Here is a 13,973-nt window from a genome sequence, read left to right on the forward strand (position 1 = left end):
GTATTTGCTTGTTTATTTGCCTCCGTGTTTGAGTCAGTTTGGATTGCAGGAGTTTTCCCTAGTACAGGGAAAAGTGGTTTTGGTTACAGTGTGGTATATGCTTTGTTAGATGTAAATTTGGAAGTTGGACTTTCGATTTGTAATTACAGTTTCAAGCGGTGTTTTATTTTTTATTATTTATTTTTTAAAAACACACACACCCATTGACCTAAATGGAAGTAGAAGAAGAAGCTTCCAGGATGGATCCCGTAGAGTCAGGAGTCCGGCCGACTCCGCAGGTGTCGCGCCCAGCAGGTCATACACTATCTGGCAGAATTGCAATGTTAGAGGATGCCTTGCAACAGATTTTAGCGCAGCAGTTACAAACCAATGTAGGGCAGTCTGAGCTTAGGAAAATGGTGCATAGTATGTCTGCCAGACCATCTCGTGAGGAGAAAGGTAAATCTCTGATGGAACCGGAATCCAGTGTTCGTACGGTCGAGCCTAGGAGGGCTAAGGTGCCTAATATTGCCAATTATAGGCCAGAAAAGTATTATGGTCGGATGTCTGACCGTAGTTCCGATATCATTGACACCTGGTTACACAAATGGGACGAGGCCTTCGCCATTTGTGAAATCAGGAATGATATGAAGAAAATCCGCGAGGCCACCCATATGTTTAATGAGGCAGCGGACAGGTGGTGAATAAAATAGCAGAAAGATGGAGTAGCATCCACCACTTGGGAGGGGTTTAAAAAGGAATTTAGAAAACACTTCCTACCTCCCGACGAAGCATCCCGAGCTTGGGATCAGTATCGAAACCTTTGTCAGAGAAATTAATCAGTGTCGGAATACACTGATAAGTTCAGAGAAAGTGTAATGAAGGTTGATGAACCCCTACCTCAGTCAATCCAAGTAAAAGATTTTATCTTTAAATTGAATGATCGAATCAAGATGGAAGTTCGGGCTAAGTATGCGAACACGCCAGATGAAGCAATTGCCATAGCCCTGAACTATGAGGATGCAAAAGGGAACAGACCAAGTGGGTTTGTGCAGGTTGGGACTCAGTATGGGTACCCGAAGAAAACTGGGTTTAAGAAGAAGTGGATTAGCAAGGGGAGTGTCTCACAACCTAGTGGTCAAGCCAAGCAGGCGAAACCCGTTGAGACTCCTAAATCAAGTACCACCATTGGAATGAAAAGAAAAGTAACACCAATGGCAGCCCGCGCTTGGTCGAAGTCTTCTTTGAACCCAGAGCAAAGGGAAAAAGCGAGGAGAGAAGACTTGTGTTTTGGATGCCTTCAGCGTCATCAGTGGAAAGACTGTCCACGAAACAAAGATCGTCGGATGGCTAAGATGGTGGTCTCAGAATGTGACGTGGAAATGAAGTCCCAAAGCAGAACAGATGCAGATTCAGCTAGCGGGATCTTCTCAAAAGTTAGTACCTTTTTTGTTATGTGTGTCTCTTGCTAAGTTAGTAACTAGTGCACCTGATAATATCCTGTCAAAGCCCGCAGCAACGGGGTATACAGCCTTTAATGATACGGAGTTAATTAAGATGAAAGGGCAAGTAGCTAATCATGATGTCATTGTGTTGTTTGACTCAGCGTCAACGCACAATGTAATTAACTCCAGGCTTGTAAAGAGGCTGAAACTAAAGACTAGCCTATCTGACTATGCATATGCAGTCAGGATGGCAGAAGTTCAACTGAAGTATGGGACCAAAGGGTTACCCAGTTGGAGCTTCGAATTCAGGACTATGCTGAGAAGCTTGATTTTGAAATGACTAAGCTTGCTCATGCAGACATAGCCCTGGGTAAGGCTTGGCATTCTAGGAAGAATCCAGCCATAGATTGAAAAAAGCACATTTATCAATTCAAGATGAATGATGTCCTGTATATCTTACGAGGTGAGAGGATGTACCTCAAGGACCGTTGGTTTCCATGATGGAAATTTGAAAAGCTCAAGAAGAGTTTTTGTTTCTTTGTACAGCATCGGTAGAGCCGATTGATGATTCTTCGGCTAGCACTGATGTTGTCCAAAATGGAGAGATGGCCAAGCTCGCTGATCAAATAGCAGAGGAGTTCTCTGATTGTTTTAGGGATGAGCTACCTTATGGGTTACCTCTAGAGCGGAATGTGCAACATAAGATTGAACTAATCCCGGGGGCAGAACCTTTAAATAGACCTCCCTATAGGTTGAGTTTTACTTAAGAGGCGGAGGTACGAAGACAACTAGAAGAATACCTTAAGTTGGGGCAGATTCAACCAAGTTTCTCACCTTTTGCTTCGCCAATGATATTAAAGACGAAGAAAGATGATACTTTTCGTCTCTGTATAGATTACAGAGCATTGAATAATATCACTATTAAGCACAGATATCCGATGGCTTGGATCGATGATTTGCTAGATGCATTACATGGAGCCGTAATTTTCAGTAAGATAGATCTTAAATGTGGCTACCATCAGATCTGTATTAGAGCCGAGGATGTGCATAAAACTGCTTTTAGAAGCAGGTTTGGACATTATGAGTTTTTGGTAATGCCCTTTGGACTTACCAATGCTCCAGCTATATTCGTCATGCTTATGAACGATTTACTATGTCCGTATATCGGAAAGTTTGTAGTACACTTTATTGACGATATTCTGGTATTCAGTAAAAGCATTACTGAGCATCATGAACACTTAAGAATAGTGTTCAGTACTTTAAGAAAAGCCAGTCTTTATGTAAATAAAAAGAAAACTATACTGTGTATGGTAAGACTTGAATATTTAGGATTCATAATTACTCCTGAGGGGGTAGAAATGGATCCAAAGAAAGTGGTTGCAATACTGACTTGGCCAATCCCTCAGAGTTTGACCGCTTTGCGATCATTCTTGGGATTTGTCCAATTTTATCGAAGGCATATCAAAGGATATTCCGAAATAGTATCGCCATTGACTGGTCTGACCTCAGATAAAGTACCTTTTATATGGGGACAGAATCAACAGGAAAGTTTTAACACCATAAAACAAGCTGTGGTCTCAGGACCGGTGTTAAAAATAGTTGATCCCCAGACACCGTTTTTCCTTAAAACCGATGCAAGTGGCATTGCGGTAGGAGCAGTTCTCCTCCAAGAGGGAAGGCCAGTAGCCTTTGAAAGCAAGAAGCTTTCTCCCTCTCAATAAAATTGCCCAACTCATAAATTAGAGTTGTATGCTGTTGTCCATGCTCTGAAAACATGGAGACATTATTTGTATGGATCAGAGTTTTATGTTGATGTTGATCATGATACTTTGAAACATTTTTGTAAACAACCTGACTTGAGAGGCCGCCAAGCTAGGTGGGCAGAACTCATGCAGGAGTTTAACTTGACGATTCGGTACCGAAGAGGGAAGGATAATAAAGTTGCTGATGCGTTGTCACGCATTATGCATAATATGAGTTTCACGGTATTAGAGAGTGCTCTAATGACCGAGATTAGAGAAACTCAAAAGGTGGATGAGTTCGTCCAGAGCCTTTGGCCAAAGGCTCATGTATTCAAACCCGGGAAAAAGAATGACCTGGCATCCAGAAAAGGCCAAACTTATGCAAGGTATGCCATAAGGGATGGTATGCTGAAAAGAAATGGCAAGGTAGTAGTACCTAATCAAAATGATCTCAGGCAGAGAGTCATTCAACAATGCCACGATAGCCCATGTGCGGGACATCCAGGAGTTGAGAAGACATATGATCTCGTGAAGCGAGATTTCTTTTGGCCAAAGATGAAAAAGCATATTCATGAATATGTGACACGTTGTTTTTCGTGTGAAATAAGTAAGGCAGAGCGGGTGAAGCCACCCGGATCTTTACAGCCCTTGGAGATACCACTAGGTAAGTGGGAGAGCATTTCCATGGACTTTATTGTAGGTCTGCCTACGACACAAGGTAGATATGATTATGTCCTTGTGGTGGTTGATCGTCTTACCAAGATGGCTCACTTCATTCCAACTAGAGAGTCTGTTAGTGCCCCGTAGGTGGCGGATTTATTTATTAGACGTATATTTCGTTTGCATGGATTACCCAAATCCATAGTGTCAGACAGAGATGTCAAATTTACCGGTCGTTTTTGGACAGAGGTGTTTGAGACACTAAGGACTAAGTTGGGAATAACCAGTGGGGATCATCCAGAAATGGATGGTCAGACGGAAAGAATCAACCAAATTTTAGAGGATATGCTTGGAGCATATGTGTCATTGAGGCAACATACATGGGACAAGTGGTGAAACAAGTGGTTGCCATTGTTAGAGTTTGCCTACAATGATAGAAAACATTCCTCTACAGGGTTCAGTCCGTTTAAGCTGAACTATGGTTATAGACCAGCGAATCCAACTATAGTTGGAATACCTCAGAAAGTGCCTAGTGCCGCGAACTTTGTGGTTCAGATGCGGGAGATGCTAGCACTTGCGAGAGCTAACATCCGCCAAGCTATGGATAGAGCTAAGGCGTATGCGGATCAAAACCAATCCGCTAGAGAATTTGAGGAAGGAGAAAAAGTTTTTCTCAAAGTTCCTTGGCACTCTAAGTCTTTGACTGCAGGAGAGTGTGCTAAATTATCACCTTGATATTGTGGGCCATGGTTAATTCTAAAAAGAATAGGCAAGGTAGCCTATAAATTAGAATTGCCACAGGGTTGTAAGGTGCACCCAGTGTTTCATGTTTCTCGTTTAAAGAAATTTTTGCATACAAGTGACTCACTAATCGAGGGTGTTGTTTTGTTTCAGGAGATAGAGGGTAATGCAAGACGCAAACCAACAGGAATCCTGGACCGAGGAACAATGCAAGTACGCAATCGGAAGATACCCACGGTGTTGGTTGCATGGCATGGTCTACCTCTATCAGAAGCTACCTGGGAATCCGTATACCAGCTACGGAGAGTGTTCCCAAACTTTATCATCGAGGACGTTGATGCTTGAAGAGGGAAGGAATGTTACGCTCAAGTTGAGGTAACATGACCTCGGAAGAGTCACTCGACATTTTCCTTTAAAGGATCGATGTTTGTATTATATTTGTTTGGGCTTCATGTAAATGATCAAAAAGGAATAAAGGTCACCTTGGTGAGGGTGATATGGCACTAGACTAGGTGGATCTAAGGCTAAGGGACCTAAATGCATGAAATGTGCCTAGGGGCAAATGGTTTCAAAGATATCCCAAGAGAGGGGTAAATGATGCATTAAGGAAGGACCCTAATTTGAAGACATGTGGCATACTAGATCCATCTAGGGAGTTTTGGGGCTCGTTGGCAATAAGCAAGAAAAAAAGCTTTTAAGTAATCTGATTTTGTTGTTGAGAGCTTGCCACCACCGAGGTTGGCTGGGAGGTTATTGAATGTGCCTGCACCCGTGATTCCACGTAACATTCTAGGAGCAGACAGATTTTCGCGTGTCATATACACGTCTCATTGGCATAGGCACATGCACGCACACACAAACACACACACACACACAAACAAAATGAAAGACTCTCACAGATATCGACATCAACTAATAATGACCAGACTCAGTCCATTGTTTCTATCTGTTTTCACATATTAGGGAAAGGAAAACTCATTTGCCTTAGAATAGTCAATCAGCATTCTTGCAACTATGCACAGATGTTGCCATACACCAAGTTCAAATTGAAATAGCAAAATTTCCTTGGAAGGTTCAATATAAATATTAAAATCAGGAATCTTCAGTTTTGTAACACATCAAAGCTCTCTTGATACACTTTGTCTAAACTATATCCATTTCGGCACGTCTGAAGTCATGATAGCATTACAATATCCTTTTCTTCCCCATGATGTGATGACAAAGACTTGCAAATTTGAGAGATGATAACAAGAAAAGACAGAAACTATAATCCTTCATGATTGTGAATCACAACCTTGCTATAAACTTCAACCAGGCATCATCCGATTCAATACCCGGGAATGCATTTGAACTATTTACATATTCAACTATGCACTTTGTCAAGAATCCAACAGCAGTAATGCTTCATGGTTTCAACTCATATCGTTGCCATATAATTTCAACAGGCAGCATCAGGTTTAGTCCAAGAATTCACATAAATTTTTTACCTCCTCAACTATGGACTCTGCAAGCAAACAGTCTTTTCGGATCTTTGTGTCAACAACATATTTCAACAAGGTATGCTGACTCCCAAACTGCTTAAGCATCCATTTCCCTTGGAACGAGTCAAAGTCCCCCTCAACTTGTTTGAATTTGATTTCGAATTCTGGCCATTCCCACAAGTCGAACACGACCCGGCCATGGAGAACCATATATAATAGGCACTTGCAACCTTCCTGATGAGACAACCCCAGTAAAATTTCCCCTTCAGTATGCGCTCTAAAATGTTACCATATCTAATCACTTGGCAATGCCTTTCATAATATCATGCTGATGCTTTAAATGCAGAAAGACATTAACTTTCTACGACTGTTTAGACATAGAATCCATCCTTACAGAAATTCCATATGAGAAAATACAGGACCCCCATCTCCCAACAGTTTTATCATATAAAGGTATATCAGCAGAGGATGGATGTAATGCCTAGTATGCCTTTCCATCATGTGGGAAGGCTCAACAATTCAAAACCAGTGCCAAAGAGACTTTGCAAAGTATACACATGAGAGGTATGAGATTCCCCAGAAGGATATTGCAAGATGTAAGGAATCATTGAGTAGATGCAAGCAGAAAGTTAATTAGTGCCATTCTATCTTGTGTAGAAATACCATGTTTTTATCAAGATGCCTTGCAAGGAGCAAGGAGACGTTCTGTGACCTGCAATTCTCATTTTCTGGAATAAAGACGTGGCATGAAGTCTTGCAACAAGAGGACACCTGAAGTAGGACAAGGCACACAAAGTGTACAGATACTCCGGTCTGATCTTACTGAGATCCACAAAATTGCAGAGTAATTTGTATACAAAGGAGCTTTAGCATATTAAGACTGCAAGCGAAGCAAATGAACAGAATTAACCATTTTAATTATTGGTACATTTCCAAAGAGAGAATGGAAAAATATAGGCACGACTAACACAACTCCATATGGGATTTTATTTTCCAATCCGTTTGCTTATAGCTTTTGGCATATGGCGCAAAAAAAATACCCATTAAAGGGTACAGCGAATTAGTGAATGGAAAAAACATTGCAGTGTTCAATACAAACAGAGAATACCACAATAAGCTGCATTCTGTCATACAGCTGGATACAACATGGCATAGCTTTCATGTCAGGGTTGGCACATAACAGTGATGCTTTAAGTTAAAAGAGACTAGGAAGGCACCAGTACAACCACGAATCTTTAGTTCAATCACCTAGATGGAAGGTCAGAGCTTCAAAATTTTTCATCCATAAATTCGAAGATCTTGCTGCTAAACTGCAAAATTGACCCACCTCATCTCCACATGATGTCCATCTGTTGGCTTCCCTCTGATTAAAAGAGCAACAGCTCAAGGAATCGGATCTCATGTCTGGATGATGCTATTACGTTTGTATATATCTACAATACTTTTTCCGCAGTCGAAGGAATTCCAACTATTCTCAACTCAAGGCAATCAAAAGGGAGTCGTCCTAAGAAGATGGCAGAACACTCTCTAACATGAAGGACAAAGTCAAGTGACCTCATGTACAAAGAGTGCAGAACATCATACAACTGTTCGTCGTTGAAAGCTCTCGTGATTTAAGCCGACATGAAGATTCAGCTCGCTCGCTCTCTCTCTCTCTCTCTCTCTCTCTCTCTCTCTCTCTCTCTCCCTGTCTCTCTGCAAACACACTAGGGCCCAGAACCAACAGGCTGGACCCCCCCCCCGCCCCGTAGCATCTTTATTTCACAAAGTAAATCTGACTACAAGCTTCAGTTTCAAGGCTAAACTCAAAACATACGTGAATACAGTTCTTTACAAGAGCCCATGGCTCATTCTTTGGGCAACATAACATTTGTCAATTTCCTAGACTACTATCCTAATCACATGCCGCATAGGGCAGCTTTGGAATCTTTGTAGTCCTCCTTGGTCCCATGGTGATGTAGACTCCCCCTGCTAAGCAAACTTAGCCACCCTTAAATGTAGGGCATTTTACCCCTCTTGGAGCCTACAGCCATTTAATGTAACATACCACCATGGCGCCCATTAAATGTTAGCGCTTTTGCATGCAAAATAAACTTTAGACGTGCCTCATTTAGAGTGGGGCGCCACAGTCTCTTTTAACTTAAAGCATCACTGTTATGTGCCAACCCTGACATGAAAGCTTTGGATGCCATTAAACGTTTAGTGGGGACACCCACACTGACTTAAAGTGGGCCAACCCTTTAGACGTCCCCACTAAACGCATGCACGCACATAACATTGAAATACTTCGGTTGAACGAGACCAACCCTTTTGGCTATAATTACGGTGCTTTGACCAAGGGTCAAGGCAGCTTAATTAAAGCCAAAACTCTTTGACCGGTCTGTGGATAATTAGACAACATGTCTTCATCCATCCACTTCGCCCATGATCTGATTTGGTTGAAGGACCTCCTCAAACTCATCCACTTCCAGTGGATCTTCTATTATTGGCTCTGTTGGCTCCGGTCCTTGATATTTCTTTAGAAGACTCACATGAAAGGCATTGTGAATCCTCCAATGCTCTGGTAGTGCCAATCTGTATGCAACCTCATTAATCTCATCTATGCCATAATACCTGGGAGATAACTTTACATACACTTTTTCTTTGCCTCTAAGCTTGCAGAGCTTGGCCTTTTTGCACTTCAAAAGTACCCAATCCCCTCACCTGAGATCTAGCTGTCTCCTATGCTTATCTACAGCCTTCTTACACTTTCAGCCTTCTTATGTCCGAACCTAGCTAAAAGCTGTCTAGAGGTCTCTGACATACTGATCAGCTACGATATCTCGTCTTTGGTCCTCAGGATAGGTGGCAAAATCACCTTTTCATCAATGACCTCAAATGGGACTTTCCCTATGGAGGTGTGAATAGTATTGCTATATGCAAACTCCACCAGTGGAAGGTACTTCTCCCAATCTGATTTTTGGTCAGCTATGTAGCATTTCAAAAGATCCAACACTGCTCAATTTGCTACTTCACTTTGACCATCTATCTGGGGATGGAAAGAAGGAAAATTCAGATTTGTCTCATATGATCAAATAAGGCTCGAGAATGGACTTTGGCATTCCATGATGTTTAAAGATATGCGCCATAAAAACCTTGGCCATTGTTGGAGATATCATAGTCAAAGAGTGTGTTGGTGTGTAGTACTAGGTCATCTAGTACTAGTTCATGTGTGTGAGTGCCCACCGCCACGTGTCATCATGGGACTTATCCCACATGCACTGGGTGCTAGTGTGTGAGTGAGTAGCCTATATAAGGCTTGTACTTCACTTGTCATGATATACTTGATGAATGAATGAAATCTTTTCATTATATCTTCATTTGTGCAACATTTCCTCACACCCTAACCTTCTCACTCTCTCTCTCTCTCCACCATGTTTCTAACAGCCATATGATCTACCTTTATGGTTTTACATACTAGAATGAAATGGGCCTTTTAATGAGTTTATCAGTGATAGTCCATATCCCATCATTCCATGATCTTGATCTTGGCAAATAAAAAATGTTCACTGCAATACTTTATCATCTGCCCGAGGCACAGGAAGAGGCATAAGTAGGCCAGGAGCCTTCCGCCTGTCATATTTGACCTTTTGACAAGTGAGGCTATCTTTACGTATAGCTGGCCAATAAAAATACCTCTCTAAAGCTTGAGTGGTAGCTTTAATAATGAACTTGTCCTTTTTCCTCCACTACCAGAAGGAGATAGGGATAGAACACCATCACCTCCTTCTGAAGAGGATAATTTAGATGAGAGTCACACACATATTAAGTATGATAACCTATGCATAGAATCACGATCATCTCTCCTTCAAGAACCTCTTGATAGGGAGTTTTTCCTTTTAAAATGAAGGGAGAAACAAGTCCATCCAAGCAAGGCAGAGAGTTTACGCCTTTAACTCAAAATCCTATACACATGGATTATAATCTAAGTGCAAGAGGGAGAGAGGAGTCTCCTATTAATAAGCTGGTTTCTCATCTTAGTAATATAATTGAATAGTCCATTATGACAAAATTTGGTACTAAGAGAGTCTTGAATTTCGGATACGAAGTTTTAAGTACCCACTCAAAGAGAGTCAAATTCCAACCCCGAGAGAGAATAGAATTCCCAAAATATGATGGAGCAAGAGAGGCGGATAACGAGAGTAACGCTGAATTTTGAGCTATATTTTACCCATTAAGATAAGACCGATCACGAGAAGCTTGCTCTTGCCACACTACATCTACAGAAGGGCGCTTTGATGTGGTGGTCCAAGTTTGTAGAGCAGTTGAAGGCCACTTTCATGCCTCCGATGTTGGAATCGGAGTCCTAGTGTGTGTGGTCCTAGTGTGCGTGGTCCTAGAGTCCTAGGAGTGTCCTATAGTTGTGTGAGTGTGAAGAGTCTTGAGGCCACTTGTGCCACCTCATGTGGTAGGTGTGATTCCTCCCCTAGATTATAGGATCTAGATTCTCTTGTGTGTGAACTCATCTATGAGGTGTCTGTGTGGGAAGATAAGGCTTGCCTAGCCTATAAAAGAGGCTATGTACTTGCTGTGATAATACAATCAATTAACATCAGTTCGTGCCTCAGCTCTTGTCTCCAATCATGTGTCTCTCACCCTCTCCCCATTTTCAACAGTTGGTATCAGAGCCATGTTGAAGCTCCTGCCTGATGGCATTCCTCTCCTCGTGATTTCCTCTTCTCCTTAGCCTCTCCTTGAGGTGATGAGCTTCATCAACGTGGAGCTGCACACCTACCTTCCATAGCTGCGTATGAAGGGGAGCGAAAGCAAAGGGGAAGCACTCGTCATGGAGGAAGCGTCCTGTCCATCCTTCGCTGCCACACCTGTGCCACTCTCCTACCATGTCTCTACGTTGCTGCGCCACTCTTCTGCTCCACTTTTCTGCTGCGCCACTCTTCTGCCGCCTCTCCGCTATCTTCTCTGATGCTGTGCCATTCTGCCCACTCCTCTGTTCGCTCTTCTACTAGCCTTGCTGCTGCTCTCTCCAACGCTCTGCTACGGCTTAGCTTCAACCCACAGCCTATCTACTACAATAGGCTCCAAAGCTCCAGCCACGAACGGGACTACAACAGCATTCCGACATCTTGTTTCGTGAGGGCTTTAGAGGATTCTATCGAGGGTTGCAGTGGCCTTCTATGGCGCAAGCTCACGAGCAGCGCCTCTAACGAAACAACCTCCTCCTGCATGAGCGACTCCGTGGCATGGACATCAGCGCTGCACGAACCAACTGAGGGGTGGGCGGCAAAGCACTTGCTAGGCACATAACTTTAACTACCTGTGACGTTGCAGCTGTGCAGCCCATTTTTCCAGCAGTTCGTAGAAGTTCGTGACTATTTTCAAGTAGTTTGCAACAACTCGTGGCTGCTTCCAGCAGTTCGTGGCATTTTTTTTGGGGAATTCTAGCCCGTTTTCAACTTTGAACTGCTCCATCAGAAAATTTTCAAGATCGCCTACCCTCATTTATGCTAGACAACCCTAACCCAAAAATTTAGGGCTTTTCTGTTCTGTGTCTTCCTTTGGCATAATTGAAGCTTCTACCATGTAAAATTTGGGCCTTTTTTTGAAATTTGAGTGGACATTGTAAGGGATTTAGACACTGGCTGTAATAACAGCTAAGACCTTCCCACCAATGGATAGCATAAAAAACTCCTCGTTCATCGAGAAATTCTCAGGGAGCAATTTCCCAACTTGGCAGACAAAACTCCGGCTTCTTCTTATGCGACAAGGCATATGGAATATCACCAATGGCAAGGAGCCAAAACCCCAAGGTGATGATGCTAGAATCAGTTGGTGGGAGAACCAAAATGATAAAGCAATGGCTATCATTGGCCTAGCTTTAGCTGACAACCTTATCCACCATGTGGATTTTGATAAGACAGCAAATGACGTTTGGGAAAAGTTAGAGAATTTGTTTGGAAATAAGATCAATAATTCCAAAGTATTTCTCAAACAAAAACTCTTCAAGCTCAAGATGAAGGAAACTGAAACCCTCAATGAACACTTGAGCAATCTTGGGTCAATTCTCCAACAATTATCTGCCATCCGAGCCATTGTTGAAGATGATGATCAAGTTGCTGTACTTCTCTCAAGTATTGAAGACATTTCCAAGTACAATGAGATCCTTGCTGTCCTAAGAGTCAGCCGCAATATGAGCTTTAAGGATATGGTCGCTCATCTCATTGATGAGGACCGTAGGCTTACAGAGAAAGCAGAATCTTCCTTCGAATCTGGCAAAGCATTCTTTCTCAAGAATAAGCCCACGAAGAAAGGAAAACCTCTTAAATGTAATTACTGTCAGAAACTTGGCCATCCAGAGGATCATTGCTTCAAGAAAATGGCAAAGGTACAAGCCAAAGAACATGCCAATCTGGTTGCGGAGCAGAGCGAGGACGAAGATGATGAAGCTACACCTTCTGGACCTGAGGAACAAGCCTGCCCTACTGCTATTTCTGGTATATCCCTCCATGAGGTGATAGATGAAGAGTGGGCTTTCTAGAGTCATGTGTGTTAGGTACTCTGCCTTGGGTAGTCCCCCTAAAATGATGTAATAATTTGTCATTTTGTGTGCCTTGTCCTATAAAAGGCTCCACTTATTTCCATGTACCCAGTTAGGAGACAGGGGGGGTTGTTATGTCTTTCCTTTATCAGGCCTGGCCGAGTTCCAGGATGTTGGTGTACTCCCTAGACCTATGAGTTGGTCATGCATCCATGCTCAGATTTGAGTCTCTGATCACATTGACACCTAAGCCATGAGAGTGCTTGGTTCAACCTCTGAATTATGCTCAGCTGTTAGCCTCTGAGATTGCCTGGGATGCACAGTCTGAATGATGTCATAGTCTCTCACCCTAGCTCCAAAGGGAGGTTTGTTGGAATCGGAGTCCTAGTGTGTGTGGTCCTAGTGTGCCTAGTCCTAGAGTCCTAGGAGTGTCCTATAGTTGTGTGAGTGTGAAGAGTCTTGAAGCCACTTGTGCCACCTCATGTGGTAGGTGTGATTCCTCCCCTAGATTATAGGATCTAGATTCTCTTGTGTGTGACCTCATCTATGAGGTGTCTGTGTGGGAAGATAAGGCTTGCCCAGCCTATAAAAGAGGCTATGTACTTGCTGTGATAATACAATCAATTAACATCAGTTCGTGCCTCAGCTCTTGACTCCAATCATGTGTCTCTCACCCTCTCCCCATTTTTAACATCCAAGGCATGAAGAAGAATTGACCTTCCCTCGGGAAAGGTTCAAGCAATTCAATAACGAGAGTAACGCTGAATTTACAGCCATGTTCTGGAAACCCTATTTAGAGTTACCTGAGAAGCATGAGGATGATAGAAGGAAAATGTATTTAGCAGCCCTAAGCCCAAAATTGAGGTATGAGGTTGAAACATTCAACCCAACCAACCTAAAGACCTCACTAAATTGACTGAGATTGTTGAAAGGAAATTGAATCCTCGTAAACCCTTCAACAAAGAAAAGGAGAAAGCTATTGTACAAAATTTTAACAGTCAATCGCGTCCTAGATGGACACTATTTCCTCCCATGACTGACGATGAGAAGAAAAGGTTGATTAAGGAGGGTAAATGTTTCCGATGTAAGAAACATAAGCCAGGGCATCCATGGCACAAATGTCCTACTCTATTAGCCAAAATTGCCAAGACCAATTCTTTAAAAGGGAAAGGTAAAGCATCCAAGCAGAAGGGTGAGGCTTCTACCTCCTCATCCCAAGGATCTGAGGTGAACATTGAACCAAGAGCAAAGGCTATCCATTCAGCCAACACTAGTGTATGGATTTGTGAATTGGATAGAGAGTAGATATAGGATGAATAGGGCTGAAATAGAAGAGTTGGAAAATGAGATTGATGATCTATCGTTTGTATACACTAAGCAGTTCTCCATC

At 42.5% G+C, this 13,973-nt stretch overlaps 1 protein-coding gene across 1 annotated transcript in view; it reads right to left on the reverse strand.

The window, feature by feature from the left end:
* LOC147902387 (uncharacterized) overlaps positions 1-13,973 on the reverse strand; it is a 151,349-nt gene that overhangs the window by 72,188 nt on the left and 65,188 nt on the right. Inside the window, exon 7 of the mRNA XM_087373655.1 lies at positions 6,055-6,282. Within this exon, the coding sequence (XP_087229781.1) occupies positions 6,055-6,282 (228 nt within the window). The remainder of the gene's footprint in view (positions 1-6,054; positions 6,283-13,973) is intronic.

Source organism: Dipteris shenzhenensis, chromosome 4 (assembly GCF_047967505.1).
Source record: "Dipteris shenzhenensis isolate YYH24624 ecotype China chromosome 4, Dip_SZ_1.0, whole genome shotgun sequence".
NCBI lineage: Eukaryota > Viridiplantae > Streptophyta > Polypodiopsida > Gleicheniales > Dipteridaceae > Dipteris > Dipteris shenzhenensis.